The sequence below is a fragment of the Aotus nancymaae genome, unplaced genomic scaffold, assembly GCF_030222135.1.
Source record: "Aotus nancymaae isolate 86718 unplaced genomic scaffold, 86718_ANA_hifiasm-v0.15.2.pri h1tg000019l, whole genome shotgun sequence".
Classification (NCBI taxonomy): Eukaryota; Metazoa; Chordata; class Mammalia; order Primates; family Aotidae; genus Aotus; species Aotus nancymaae.
In genome coordinates, this window is record NW_026988431.1 from 36,559,282 (window position 1) to 36,575,289 (window position 16,008).

The 16,008-nt window shown below is 43.4% G+C and overlaps 1 protein-coding gene across 8 annotated transcripts in view; it reads right to left on the minus strand.

Moving 5' to 3' along the window:
* Positions 1 to 4,610: 4,610 nt before the first annotated feature.
* Positions 4,611 to 16,008, minus strand: part of TFDP2 (transcription factor Dp-2) — a 135,665-nt gene continuing 124,267 nt past the window's right edge. For all 8 annotated transcript variants that reach the window (XM_064378757.1, XM_064378756.1, XM_064378759.1 and 5 more), the window contains 3 exons: positions 13,170 to 13,336; positions 6,037 to 6,142; positions 4,611 to 5,820 (listed from right to left, as the gene is read on the minus strand). In XM_064378757.1, coding sequence (XP_064234827.1) covers positions 5,637 to 5,820; positions 6,037 to 6,142; positions 13,170 to 13,336 — 457 coding nt within the window. In that variant the 3' untranslated portion in view covers positions 4,611 to 5,636. The remainder of the gene's footprint in view (positions 5,821 to 6,036; positions 6,143 to 13,169; positions 13,337 to 16,008) is intronic.

Genomic DNA, 16,008 nt, shown 5'->3' on the forward strand with positions numbered 1-16,008 from the left:
CTGGGTGTGGTGGTGTGGGCACCTGTAAGCTCAGCTACTCAGGAGGCTGAGGCAGGAGAATCAATGGAACCCGCGAGGGGGAGGCTGCAGTGAGCCAAGATCATGTCACTGCAGTCCAGCCTGATGAGAGAGCAAGACTCCGTCTCAAAAAAAAAAAAAAAAAAAAAAAAAGCAAAAGCTAAGATGACAGATCCGGCCTTGTCTGAAATCAGGTGCACAGAGTACACATTATAAATGCGTACTTTCTCCTATCTCAGCACCCTGGTGAATGGGTGTCAGACACGTTTCTGGACCTGTCAGGGACTCCCAGGGCTTAGCCAGAGTGTCAAAGTGTTGTGCTCACCCCCTATTTCTTCCTTAATATACTGTGGAGACAGATGTGGGAAAATTGGATCCCAGCGATTATCTAAGTATAACTTCTCAGAGACATTTTGGTTAAGGGACTATTTCCTGTGAAATGCTATAATTTACATGGGTATTGAGCTTGAATTTTTATATTGTACAATCTTAGGCTGGGCGAGGTGGCTCATGACTATAATCCCAGCACTCTGGGAGGCCGGGGGGGGGGGGGGGGGGCGGATCATGAGGTCAGAAGTTCAAGACCAGCCTGGCCAACATGGTGAAACCCGTCTCTACTAAAAATACAAAAGTTAGCCAGGCACGGTGGCTCATGTTTGTAATCCCAGCTACTGGGGAAGCTGAGGCAGGAGAATGGCTTGAATCTGGGACACAGAGGTTGCAGTGAGCCGAGATCGTGCCATTGCACTCTAGTCTGGGCAACAGAGCAAGACTCCTTGAGGAAAACAAAAATCCTATGCAAACATCAGGCTTTTCTCTTCTTAGTAACAATGTTTGGCTGGACTAGAAGTTTAGCCAAACACTGTTATCAACTGGGAATTTGATGGCAGGGAGGCACATTTCTGAGGATCATTGGAATGGCATGGTGCAGGCTCCTGACATACTGTGGGTCTTTGGGAAGTGCAGATTAGTTTTCATCAGTGCTTGGGGACCACTGCTTTGGGTACATGAATATGGGAACCCATTTGGGAAAATGGTTCATATAAGTCCAGTCCTCAACTTCACCAAAACCAGCCCATATGCAGAATAGAGATGATCTATTCTGTAGCCAACAACTTAGAAAAAGTACATAAAATAGTTCTCCATGTTTAATCTTTTTTTTTTTTTTTTGAGACGGAGTCCCACACTCTTGTCACTCAGGCTGGAGTGCAGTGGCGTGATCTCGGTTCACTGCAACCTCCACCTCCCGGGTTCAAGTGATTCTCCTGCCTCAGTCTCATCAGTTGCTGGGACTACAGGCGTGTGCCACCACATCTCGCTAATTTTTGTATTTTCTAATCATTTTTCTACTGTATAGATTCAGTTGGAAAGTAGTGAACCTTTGTTAGAATCTTTTCTTGGTTTACGGAAACTGCTGGTAGCTAACTTTGCTTTTAAGTCTTAAAAGTTTAACAGACTCCAAAATGAAGGCTTGAAACCGAAACAGTGGGGCCTCTGGAACTTAGGAGATTCCAAATGCATGTGATGGGACAGAGTGGCTTGTTAAGAAAGTATAGAGACATCTGTCTTTCCACCATCTGATTCAGGAGAACTGTCTCTTTCCCAGAGGGGCCTTCCCTGGCCACCCCTAGCCAAAGCAGCCTTTCCCAAATGGTCCCACTCCACTGCTGTTTTCCCACAGCACTCCTCAATCTGCACCTGATCCATCTGTGATCATGCTTCCCCAGCAGGATGAGAACCCAACCAGGCAGGGCTCTCGCTGCTCTGCCCCAGTGCCTGCTCACAGTAGGTACTCAGATGCTGATTGATGAAGGATGAAATCTTAAGATTCACTGGCCAGCCCCTATCCCCTGCTTACCACTAAGGCAGCAGCACAGTTGTGAGGTCTACTTGGAAGACTTCTTGGGTAGGGACAGCCCATTTTGTTAGGGGAGGGAGCTTGATAGGTATTAAAGGACCCTTGAAATGAAATCACTTAAAAAGCTAAACAGGCTCCCCCCACTCCCTCCCCTCCGCCTTCCCCCACCTCATCTCTCTCAGTGTGTGGTTATGAAGAGCTGAGGCAGTTCTCATCCTCTGCTAATCCACACACCCAACACACACATGGTGCCGGAGGGAGCCTAAGTCACAACTACACTTGGAGCAGCTTTACCGTCTCTATGACCCAAATAGCCAGAAAGCGTTGTGGTTTAGCAAACAGTCAAGTTATAGATGTCTGCAGGGCTAAACTGAGCCACTGGGTGAAATATTTCCATTTGAACTATCTGACAGGAGCTATCTTGTTTTCCAGGACTGACCCTGGCATGATTTTTCAAGTATGGCAAAGTGCCATTACAACTGTAAAATTGGCTAATGGAGGGAGTTATCCTCTTTATCCTGCTAAAATGGCAGAAACCACAGCTTTTTCTCCCCATCACTTCTTTAAAGAATTAAATTTAAGGATGCCAAACATGTGGGCATCATCTAGTTTCTGGGGCAGTGGGCGTCGCTGAGAGTTAGAGGATTGCCATGTTGGCCCCTCCGTTCCCACCCTCCTCTGAGGCCCACCTTGATCGTAAGGCACACTGTACACAAACTGCTCTCACCACAGGAAATAAGCACGTGGAGGAGACTGACTGACATCGGGGAAGGGGAAGGCAGCTGGTAGGCACCCGAGGCCCGTAAGTGCTGCTGTGTGCCTAGGTGGTGTGGCCCTTCCCACTGAGGGTGAGACACAGAGGTCCTAGTGCCACTGTGAATGTGCTAAATAGAGAAAGCACTTCCTCACTGAATGATGCCACACACTTGATTGGGTGACAGCCACACTTGCCTTCAAGGGGAAAAGGCCTCTTGAATTCCCCAATCAGCGTGTGCCCAGCACCCCTGGTCTCTGTGTGTGCAAGGAACCCAGCATGCCACCATAATGAAGAAGCCTTGGCACTGTGACCACAATTTCTTTTTTTTTTTTTTTTGAGACCGGGTCTTGTTCTGTCACCCAGGCTGGAGTGCAGTGGTGTAATCTTGGCTTTCTGCAACCTCTGCCTCCTGGGCTCAAGTGATCCTCCCACCTCAGCCTCCTGAGTAGCTGGGACTGCAGGCGTGTCCCATCGTGCCTGGCTAACTTTCGTATTTTTGTAGAGACAGGGTTTCGCCATTTGGTCTTGAACTCCTGAGCCCAAACAATGAGCCTGCCTTGGCCTCTCAAAGTGCTAGTATTACAGGCAAGAGCCACCGTACCCAGCCCACGATTTCCTAACATTGCTTCACTTTGATTCTGTGTGACACTGTGACTCAGTGCTGAGCTTTAGACCACAATAAATGTTTAGGGGGAAGATAGAACAACAAGTGAAGTGGCCTTTCTAAACAGCCCAAACCTAGTTTCTAAAGGCAAGGTTTTATTCCAGCAATGTGTACTGGTGACCATGATGCCACTCTGAACCGGCCTCAACAGTAACTGAAACACAACGCTGAGGAACGGAGAGCATCTCCCACCAGCACCACACACCTACGGGCTGGGGAGGCCGACAAAGGGGCACCAGTAAGGTAAGAAGTCTTTGGTGGCTTGCTTTTTTTAAGCCCATATTTTATCATTTTAAAGCATGAGAGCAGCAGAGGTGGAGAGCAGAGAAAAAAACAGGTTTCCCAAGAACTCTGGCAAGAATTTTGGTATTTAGTGAAGGAATGGTTACCATTAGTGTACCTGTCTTAAATCCTGAAATTCATCTTGGGACCTGCAGTTCAATATTTTGAAGACTACAAAGGTAGCTGTGGCCTCTGGCCTCTCCAGGTCCCTGCTGGGTCCCGGAAATGAGAAAGAGTGGAGTTAGTAGGAAAGGACAGTTTGGTTTGGAAGGAAATCCTGATCTGTACAGCTGAAATGTCAGAAATGTCCCCTGCAGGCCCCCAGGAACCTGCTGTCACCTCTGCGGTGTTCCTGACTGGTCTGAGAGGTGTGCTCCAGAACCCATAATAAGACCGAGTGCTAGAAACTGCCTCTGTCTCTGAGTCTGTACTATGGTTTATTTCCGACAGAATGAGACTTTTGTATCAAAGGAGCTTCAGCTAAAGTAGTATGCTTTTCTTTCTCAGTTTTTATGGCCTCAGGAAACATGTTTAGCTAGGCAAAGCGTTCTCCTCCTCACCATGCTCACGGTCACCATGGTGGCAGGGCTGTAAAGTCACCACAGGAAGGAGCCTGTACTTCCCCCATGGGATTTAGAAAAGATACAATTTGGGCCATGCTTGGTGTATCTAGCATCATCTTGGGACAAAGCCATATGATTCAGGTCAAAGTTTTGGAGTTAACTCTCCCATTATTATTTGCTCCTTTCCAAGGCCTTAATGTGAAATTCTGTCAGGGTCTGGCCACGGTGGCAGATGTCCCTAAACTTTCATTCAGAGGAGAAGCAGCTGTGAATATACCACTGCAGTATTTCTAATGACATCTTTAGTCATGAAACAACATACTGCATACTGCACTACCATATATCCATGCAGAGGAGTGGCCAGTGTTTCAGTGAAACACTAAATACGGATTAGTTTGAAATGCAGTTTACCCAGTAGGCTCAATAAGGTCATTCTGATTAATGGAAATGTGAAAAAAAGGTGACATGTACAAGGAAGCAGTGCTGTTCATATTCTTGAAATAGACTTTTCTTTGAGACAAAAGAAATGACATTTGGTTCATTTTCACAAATTGCACACTGGGAGAGATCACACAATTACTGCAGGGAACTGTAGGCAAGCAATTTGGTCATAGGAATTTGTTTCTTTGTCTTGTTTGAAATAAAAAAGCTGTATGAAATGCATAGCTTTGATTAACCTAAAGATACAGTTTCCCTCTCTGTAAAACTCCAGATTTAAGATGCTGGCAAAAGGCAGTGCTGGCAAAGTATTTAATGTACATGGAAATACTATTCTATTTTGGCTTCCAGAAGTAGCCCTAGTAAATTCTATGCACCAATGCATTGGCTAATAATGATGATTAATTTCAGTTTTACTATAAATTATCTAAATGTCGCTTAAGTACTTAAGAAGTAGCGCTCGCTCCTTTCTAGAAGCTGTCTAAGGCAGCTGATGCATAAAGCACCTCAACTAGACCTCCAACTAGTTCAGCAGTTCAATCTGTGCCCCTCTGCCACAGGACTGCCCTCTGGATCCCTCAATACACAGCTCCCCCTGCTGGGAACTTTTCATGTTCCTTACTGCCTTGTGAAACGCAGTCCAGGCAAGGAAGGGAAACATCAAAAACTCGATCGTCAAGGACTGCTCCATGTAGCAATCTCAATTCTAAGAATAAGTACATGGGTGTGAGGAACACGAAAATCCCACCTCACAGAAGATAAATGAGTTGCACTTACACTGCCAACTCTTCAGGGATTCTCCCCACTGTCTCCTCAGAAAACATGCTTTGTTTGTGATACCATTTACTGCTGTTGGTCAGACTTTCATTTACACTATGTTAACTTTAATCTCAATCATCTCAGCCTTCATGTGATTTGCTTATTGTGTTTCTCTAGTTTTCACTGAACACAGTGCAAACAAAGGCAAAGACTGAAGCAATCATTTCAAAAACAAGAGCTCACACTACAAACACACATGAGCATCACATATTGAAACGTAGAAGCTTTCTCTTGTCTTTATTCTGGGGAGGAGGAATCCTCCTCGTCATCTTCCTCATCTTCATCATTGAATGAACAGGGGGTCTCGCCTCGGGACTCGGAGCAGTGAGAGGCCGCACTGCTGGACTGGTGACTGTTTGGGGCCAGGAACTGCCCAGTTGCTAAGGCCACTTCTGCATCCAAGCATAACCCTTGGTTTACACTAGCAAACAATTAAAAACACATAGGCTCATTAATGTGGTAGAAATAGTTTCGTAAAACATAGGAATAAAAAGATAGGAAGGAGGTGCCATTGGTGAGATCTGCCACAAACCTGCTAAGCAGGACCTGTGCTGGCAGTAACATGAGCCTGGCTCACCCCTACACAGTCAGCCAGGGCTCTGGGGTTGGCCTTTCTAACCCTGAAAACAATACATACCTTGACTGGGGTAAGGTGGCACCAGTGGTCAGGTCTAAATTTGAACCTGATTGGGTAGAGTTCAGAAGTAGTCCCTGATTTAACCAAGAAGGTCCTGTGGAGATATCTAAAGGAAAAAATGAGAACAAAAAAATGTAAGTCCTGCAAGTTCTGTGGCTGCTGCTGTTAGTCTGAAGCAAGCAGAGAAAAGCAACAGTGAGGCTTATTCTTCATTAGACAGTTCTCTTGCTCTGAGAAGAACCCAGGTTTCCTCATCTTCTTAGAAGAAAAAAAATTCTAGAACATAAAATCAGGAAAAAAAAAAAGGAAGGAAGCTTATGGAGAGAAGGAATTAAAATGAAAACATTCTACAGGCACTTTCTTACTGTTTTTTTCTTAGATAAGCCCTCCAGAGCCCAGCCCTCAGGGTACAGCCCAGTGTACTATCCTCAATGCCTGCTGTCATCACCACTAAACACCTGGACTGCAGGGTTAAGAGCCAAAGCCAGCAGTGGGGACAGAGAAAGTCAAATCAGAAATATCTGAGGTAAGCCGGGCACAGTGGCTCACGCATGTAATCTCAGCACTTTGGGAGGCTGAGGCGGGAGGATCATGAGGTCAGGAGATCGAGACCATCCTGGCTAACATGATGAAACCCCATCTCTACTGAAAAAAAAAAAAAAAAAAATCAGCCAGGTGTGGTGGTAGGTTCCGGTAGTCCCAGCTACGTGGGAGGCTGAGGCAGGAGAATCACTTGAACTCAGGAGGCAGAGGTTGCAGTGAGCCAAGATTACACCACTGCACTCCAGCTTGGTCGACAGAACGAGACTCTGTCTCAAAACACAAGAAGAAATATCTGGGGTAAGAAGGTCACCCTGCTTCAGGGCAGACAGATCTGTTTTGGCCAAAACCCACACCGCACTGTCTTTTCAGGTGCCTGCTGGTAAACTCAATGTTGCTACTTATCAAAAATACCTCTTCTTTTTTCCTGACAAGATTTTTTCCTGGTGTCCTTTGTTTTCTAATTCAAACTAGCTCTTATTTTAAGAGTCTCATGCTCTACCGACTGAGCTAGCCAGGCACTGGCTGACTAGGTCTTATTTTAAAAAGGTCACATGCAGTCACGTTTTTAATGATGGAGACACAGACATTACTGTTTTAGTCTACAGAAATTTTGGGCTGGGCGCAGTGGCTCACGCCTGTAATCCCAGCACTTTGGGAGGCCAAGGTGGGCGGTTCACCTAAGGTTGGGAGTTGGAGACCAGCCTGACCAACATGGAGAAACCCCATCGCTACTGAAAGTACAAAATTAGCCAGGTGTGCCTGTAATCCTAGCTACTCGGGAGGCTGAGGCAGGAGATTCGCTTGAACCTGGGAGTTGGAGGTTGCAGAAGGCCAAGATTGCGCCATTGCACTCCAGCCTGGGCAACAAGAGCGAAACTCCATCTCAAAAATAACAAAATATTTTGGATATCTCCTTGCCATCATCTTTTCTACACATATACCACATTTCTCCTATGACAACACAATGTAATTTTACTGGTTTAATACTTTTATCCCATCTATAGTGTTAGTTCAAAGAAGGCAGTAACTGGAACATATAAGATCTAACTGTGACTGAGTACAGTGGCTCATGCCTATAGTACCAGCACTTTGGGAGGCCAAGGCAGGAGGATTGCTTGAGCTCAGGAGTTCGAGACCAGCTTACAAACATAGCAAAACCCCATCTGTAGATATGTAATCCCAGCTATTAGAGAGGCTGAAGGAAGAGAACTGCTTGAACCCAGGAGGTGGAGGTTGCAGTGAGCCGAGATTGTGCCACTGCACTCCAGTCTGGGCGACAGAGCAAGACTGCCTTAAAAAAACTACACAGTACTAAATGAATGAGTACAGTCTCTGTCAGCTGCCACTTTATGAAATAAGAGGTATATACATTAAAAATAATTCCTAAAAAGAAATTCTATAAGCCCAAGCACATACTCCTCAGAAAATGTAATCTGCCAAAATGAGCTATGATTTAATTTAATACAAACCTTTTTTTCGATCACTCTACAAAACCTGAAACTATATGATTTAGATTGGAAACTCTGGTATCCAACTAAGAGGCCATTCCCATGTAGGAAAAAGTAAACTAAATGACTATGCTAATTTTAGAATTGTCTTATGAACCTTTTTCTTTGAGGCAGCTGTGGGAAAAAAAGAGACTTCAAGTCTAAGAAGAATAGCAGACTTTAAATACATTAAATAACAACAAGTCTGTACAAGAAAATTAAAGCCAGAATCCTGTGCTGAATATTAATTAGTATATAGAACTCTAGAAACCTTCTGTCAGAACATAGCTATTTACTTGTTTGTGAGCATAACACATTACATTCTCTTTCTTTTTACAATGGATTGGAAAAGCCTACATTTCTTTCCCATTATTACAGGATCCACACAATGATTCTCACACTCTCACCCAGAGCCATTCTGCCTCTTTACACATGAGAGGCACATGTTTCTTCCTTTGAACTAACCAGAAAGTCTGTATCCTAGTCCGCAAAATGAGGTCACAAAGAGATCAAAACCACAGAGCCTGCCTAATCACTCTGAGCCTTTTCACTGGGAATAAGCTAAAATAAAGTTCTGGTGATTTATTAAGTCCTTTGTTCAGATTCTGCTGGCCTTCCAATGACACAGCAGGACCCAGGCTGGAGAGCATGGGTAGAGGAAGGCTGGGTGGGGAAACGAAACAGGTGGGCTGAGGGGCAAGGACAGGCCGATGGGGGATGGGGGGGGTGGGGGGACCTTGCAGGGATGGATGGTGCCAACCGAAGAACTAAAAGAGAAACCAAATCTCAGCCAACAAACTCTTCTGTTGTGAGCAAAGGGCCAAACCATAGACTAAAACAAAATTAAAACTACCTTTTTGCTTACATTGGATTTAATGTATCTTAGAACTAGGATTAAAATGCCTTTAAAAAGTGATGTGAAATTCTAGACGGTTATAAATGAAAGAAAAGCAAGCAAAGAGAAAAACATTGTTTATATACTCAATTTTCATTTTCTTTTAGACAGAGTCTCGCTCTGTTGCCCAGGTTGGAGTGCAGTGATGTGATCTCTGCCTCCCAGATTCAAGTGATTTTCCTGCCTCAGCCTCCTAAGTAGCTAGAATTACAGGCAAGTGTCACCATGCCTGGCTAATTTTTGTATTTTTAGTAGACACAGGGTTTTGCCATGTTGGCCAGGCTGGTCTCGAACTCCTGACCTCAAGTGATTCGCCTGCCTCAGCCTCCCAAAGTGCTGGAATTACAGGCGTGAGCCACCACGCCCCACCTATATATAGTCAAATTGTATCTGCAGAATATGTAATATTTTCAGGAATTAGGAAAATCAGGAAGATTTCTAAATTAGTGAAAATCTTAATTATAGGACATGTAAAACATAGTACTTTGGTTTTCAAGTATACTCAGTATACTTTTACAACTCATAATAAAAAGAAGTAACTCAGCCAGGCACAGTGGCTCACACCTATAATCATAGTACTTTGGGAGGCTGAGCCAGATGGATCACCTGAGGTCAGGAGTTTGAGACCAGCCTGGCCAACATAGTGAAACCACAAAAAATACAAAAAATTAGCTGGGTGTGGTGGCTCATGCCTGTAATCCCAGCTACTTGGGAGGCTGAAGCAGGAGAATCGCTAGAACCCAGGAGGTGAAAGTTGCAGGGAGTTGAGATAGTGCCATTGCACTCTAGCCTGGGCAACAAGAGAGAAACTCTCTCAAAAAAAAAAACAAAACAGAACAACCCCCGCCCCCACCCCCCCAGCAAAAAAAACCCATACAAGTAATTCTACTTAAAAATGGGCAAAGGAGGCCAGGCATGGTGGCTCACGCCTGTAATCCCAGCACTTTAGGAGGCTGAGGCAGACGGATCACAAGGTTAGAAGTTTGAGATCGGCCTAGGCAATATAGTGAAACCCTGTCTCTACTAAATCTCCTAAAAATACAAAAAATAGCTGGGCGTGGTGGCGGGTGCCTGTAATCCCAGCTACTCAGGAGGCTGAGCAAGGAGAACTGCTTGAACCTGGGAAGCGGAGGATATGGTGAGCCGAGATTGTGCAACTGCACTCCAGCCTGGGCGGCAAGAGCAGGACTCCATCTCAAAAAAAGAAAAAATGGGCAAAGAATGTGAATAGACCTATTTCTGAGGAAGACAGATAGATAGATATATACATATGGCCAATAAGCACACAAAAAGATGCTCAACATCAGAAGTCATTAGGAAAATGCAAATCAAAATCACAGTGAGGGCCAAGGCAGGTGGAAAGCTTGAGCTCAGATGTTTGAGACCAGCCTGGACAACACAGCAAAACCCTATCTCTACCAAACATACAAAAAAAAAAAAAAAACCAAAACCTGTCTTTACTAAAAATACAAAATTAGTCAGGCATGGTGGTGCATGCCTGTAATCCCAGCTACTTGGGAGGCTGAGTCAGGAGAATCACTTGAACCTGGGAGACAGAGGTTGCAGTGAGCCGAGATCATGCCACTGCACTCCAGCCTGGGCAACAAGAGTGAAATCCATCTCAATAAAAACAAAACAAAACAAAAATTAGCTGGGTGTGGTGCTGGGTGACTGTAATCCCAGCAACTCAGGAGGCTGAAACAGGAGAATTGCTTGAACCTGGGAGGTGGAGGTTGCAGTACGCCAAGATTTTGCCACTGCACTCCAGTCTGGGCGACAGAGTGAGACTCCATCTCTAAATAAATAAAGAAGGATGTGGAGAAATTGGAACCTTCATCCATTGGTGGTTAGACTGTAAATGGTTCAGGAGCTTTGGAAAACAGCTTGATATTTCCTTAAAATGTTAAGCACAGAGTCACCCTATATGATCCAGCAAGTTCACTCTTAGGCGTATGTTTTAGAGCTAAAAGCATGTTCACACATAAACTTTTATAAGAATGTTAACAGCAGCAGCATTTGAAATAGCCAGAAAGTGGAAACAGTCCAAATGTCTACCAACTGATGAATGGATAAACAAAACGTGGTCCACACCCGTACAATGGAACAGTATTTGGCAATAAAGAGGAATAAAGTACTGATGATGGTACGAACCCTGAAACATTACGCTAACTGAAAGAAGCCATACACAAATGCCCACGTTGTAGGATAACATTTATACAAAAACCTCTGTCTAGAATAGGCAAATCCATAGTGACAGAAAGTAGATTAGTGGTTGCCAGGGGCTGAGGGAGAATGGGAAAATAGAGACTGTTAATAGGTTTGGGGTTTTTTTTTTCCCCCTACTATCTCCAATAATGGCTATAAGCAATGGGGTTTCTTTTTGAGTTTTTAAATTAAAATTTTCTGGAATTAGTGGTGATGATTAGCAACCTTGTGAATATACCGAAATACCACTGAACTGCATTTTTAAATGGTGTATTTTATGGCATGTGAATTCAATCTCAAAAGCTACAGTGGTGTCATTTCAGACCCACCTGATTGGGAAAATACAACACTTCTACTCTGCTGGGGAAAGTGTAATTTGGTAAAATCAAATTGAAAATTTTTGGTATCATCTAGTAAAGCTGAAAATGCATCCAACTCTGACCTAAGAAGTTCAATCCGTACGTCTGCATGTGGTCACTAGGACAGTACAGGAATGTTCAAAGCAGCACTGTATTTTAACATCAAGGAATAGGAAACAAACTCAAGGTTTACTTTTAGTAAAATGAACAGATAAACTGTGATGTATTGATATAATGGAATTTTACACAAGTAAAAATGTATGATTACATTTACATTAAATCACATGGATGACTCTAAAGAACATAATATTGAGTGAAAAAAAAATCAAATCACCAAAGAATATATTATTATGATTTTGTTTATATAGAGGCCAGAAATAGACAAAACAAAATAATACATTATTTCTAGTTTACCATTTTGGTTGTATCTCTAAAGAAAACAACTGAGGCCAGGCATGGTGGTTCATGCCTATAATCCCAGCACTTTGGGAGGCTGAGCTGGGCAGATCACGAGGTCAGGAGTTTGAGACTGGCCTGCCTAACATGGCAAAACCCCGTCTCTACTAAAAATACAAAAATTAGCCGGCGTGGTGGTGGCCGCCTGTAATCCCAGCTACTTGGGAGGCTGAGGCAGGAGAATCGCTTGAACCCGAAAGGAGCAGGTTGCAGTGAGCCGAGATAGTGCCAGTACACTCCAGACTGGGTGACCAAGTGAGACTCTGTCTCAAAGAAAAGAAGAGCCACGTACACAAATGTAAATCCAGGTTTATCCTATTCTGCCCTTTTTTCCCCTGACACTTAAACTTTTAGTACACTCTTCCTCTCTGAATTCAATTAATCAAATGATATTTTTAATCTTATGTGTGGACAGATAATAGATATATTAAATTTTCCATTAGAAGAAGGTAGGATGTACCTACTTTCTTTTTATTTTTGAGATGAGGTTTCACTCTTGTTGCCCAGGCTGGAGTGCAATGGTGCAATCTTAGCTCATTGTGACCTCCACCTCTGGGGTTGAAGGGATGCTCCTGCCTCAGCCTCCCGAGTAGCTAGGATTATAGGCGCATACCAACACACCTGGCTAATTAAAAAAAATTTTTTTTAGTAGAGACAGGGTTTCACCATGTTGGCTAGGCTGGTCTCGAACTCCTGACCTCAGGTGATCCACCTGTCTTGGCCTCCCAAAGTGCTGCGATTACAGGTGTGAGCCACTGCACCCAGCCAGGATCTACCTACTTTCTTTTGTAAATTACCCAAAGTTTCCCTTGAAATATCCACAGGGCACTAAGAGAACTCCCTCATCAAGCTTTTACTTGCTTACTCTAACTAGGCTCTGAGGTAGATAACAGGAATTACAGATATAAGATCTCTCTCTCTGAAGAGCCAAATTTAGTGCTGAGTGAGCCAATTTAGATGTAACAATATATAATGTGTGGTGTATAGATGTAAGTTAATAATGTTATGAAACAATCTATTTAATCTCATTTTTGAAAAAATGGTCCTAAATTAAAGTGTTAAAAGTTTCAGTTTGTCCATACAAGCACAGATGTTCTAAAAATCTGCAATTTTCTATGAGAAAGGTTTTAACAAGTTTGTATTCAACATTTAATCAGGGACAACACATGAAAGCATCAGTTAACATACCTGTGATATAACCTTCTAAAGCCTTTGGCACCAGGGATTTCGCAAGTTTCAGATCCTCCAGAGAGCATTTGCCTGACTCTAAGCCAAATGACATTCCCATCCGCTTTAGTACTTCTATGTCATCGTGGATCTCAAAGGTGTTGTCAAAATTGAAAAGATACTCAAACCTGCATTAGGAAACAAAGTAAAGGGTTTCTGGTGGTGCTAAGGTCTGAATAGTTTTGTATTCTGTACTTGAAGTAACAGAATACAGGCCTAAATCCAGCTATAGTGCTAGAAATTGTTACCATTTAGAGCCATGAGTCATTCTGCTCTGTCAGGGGAATGACATCTCAAATAAAACATTTTCCCAATTAAAACAACAGTCCTCTGACAGACGACAGAAATTCACCAACTTTAGCCCCAATGCTGTTGCAGACAGACAGAAATTTTGTTCTAAATCTAGTACTTTTCAAAGTTGCCTAGAGCTCTGCCACAAAAGAAAAGCCTTCTACTTTAATATTACAATAACCCTAGTCCAAGTTAGCCTGTTAGCTTTGGGGGAAAAAAACATTTTGAATGCTTACTTCATTTTCATGAGTCAAATGTTAGCTACAACCTACTTTAGAGAAGTAATAAATAGACTTTCAACAAATGAAAACAACCCCAAATCCTGTCCTGAGAGGCTAAGCAGTAACATGTTTTAAGCAAGTGTCAAAGTGTCACATGTAATACACAGCACATTTCCAAATATGCTTGAAAAGTACCCAAACTAGATGCCCAGCTTCCCAGCAGCCCAGCATAATATTTCAATCAAGAGGCAAAAGAAGAAAGACACAGTCCTTCTGACTCCTAGGCTAGTCCTGGAGCACCTTCATCATTGGCCTCAGCCCTGCAGGGACAGGGTTTAGGGACAGCAGGTTTCACCTGGTCATGAAATTCTATTAAAATCATGTGAGGGTAAAACTTTTTATCCTAAGATAATTTGAAAAACAGATTATCTTAGGAGCAAAAATTATAATTTGAAGCAAAATGCCAATTTAAGTAATCTAAAATAAATGAATTTGATTGAAGTACAGTAACAACTTTTTAGAAAAATAAAATGTGAAGTAGGTAGCTGCCCCACGGATGATTTCAGGCATCTGTTAAAAGCAGATCGTTTTGTAAATGTAATCATTGTGGAAAGCCTCCCAGCTAATTACGGGAAAAGACTGCATCACCGAAGTAACTGAAAGACAGGGTTTTTGGACTTACCTTGGATAATAAGCTTGTACAGGCTACTCAGAACCTCCTTCCCTCCACTCAAAGGAGGGCCAGGAAAGGGCATGAGTCAGGGAACACCCAAGAGATGGAAACCTCACCAGATTCCAGCCTGGGGGAACAGTGTCAATAATTCCCCTGGGCCAATGATTCCCAGATTTTCCTGTCATTCTTTTTAGACTTAAAACACTAACTTAAGAAAATAATTGTATAATTCTCCATACAAAACAAGACACTAACTAGAGAAAGTAACCAGAATGCTGAGTTTTGTGTTATCTGAAAAAATGCTAACCATTTTCTAGAAGTCTCAGTTTTTCCTTTTTTTTTTTTTTTTTTTTTTTTTTTTGAGACGGAGTCTTGCTCTATTGCCTAGCCTGGAGTGAAGTGCCACGATCTCGGCTCACTGCAACCTCCCCCTCCCAGGTTCAAGAGAGTCTCCTGCCTCAGCCTCCTGAGTAGCTGGGATTACAGGCATATGCCACCATGCCCAATTAATTTCTGTATTTTTAGTAAAGACGAGTTTAGCCATATTGGTCAGGCTGATCTTGAACTCCTGACCTCATGATCTGCCTGCCTTGGTCTCCCAAAGTGTTGGGATTACAGGCGTGAACCACTGCGCCCAGCGGGTTTTTTTTTTTTTTTTTTTTTTTGAGAAGGAATCTCACTCTGTCACCCAGGCTGGAGTCCAGTGGCACGATCTCGGCTCACTGGAACCTCCGCCTCCTGGGTTCAAGCAATTCTCCTGCCTCAGCCTCCTGAGTAGCTGAGATTACAGGAATGCACCACCATACCCAGCTAATTTTGGTGAGGCTGGTCTCAAACTCCTGACTCACTTGTGATCTGCCCACCTCAAGCTCCCAAAGTGCTGGGATTACAGGCATAAGGCACTGAGCCCAGCCTGAATTCTCAGTTTTCTGAGACTATGTTAATGGTCCTCTTTGACATATGTTTTATAAAGAATTTGCAAGTGTGTGGAAAATAATTCATATATCTACTACTTACCACTATGGTGGGTTCTATATTAATTTATCCATATCTTTTGGAAACTGGCAAGGTAAATACTATAATTCTTATTTTCATGGAGAAAGGAACATGATCTCTAAGAGGTTAAGAAACTTAGAAGATTAAAAAAATGAATCAGCTGCCAGATGAGGTGGCTCACGCCTATAATCCCAGCTCTTTGGGAGGCTGAGGTGGGCGGATCACAAGGTCAAGAGATCAAGACCATCCTGGTCAACATAGTGAAACTCTATCTCTACTAAAAATAGAGAAATTAGCTGGGCGTGGTGGTGCACACCTGTAGTCCCAGCTACTCGGGAGACTAAGGGAGGAGAACTACTTCAACCCGAGAGGTGGAGGTTGCAGTGAGCCCAGATCACACCGCTGTACTCCGGCCTGCTGACAGAGTAAGACTCTATCTCAAACAAACAAACAAAAAGTATCAGTTTTAGATGGCCAAGGAGGTGTGCACACCTGCAGTCCCCGATACTAGGAAGGCTGAGGCAGGCGGACCGCTTGAGCCCAGGTGTTTGAGGCTGCAGTGAGCTATGATTGTGCCTATAAAACTGCACTCTAGCCTGGGCAACAGTGAGAACAGTGA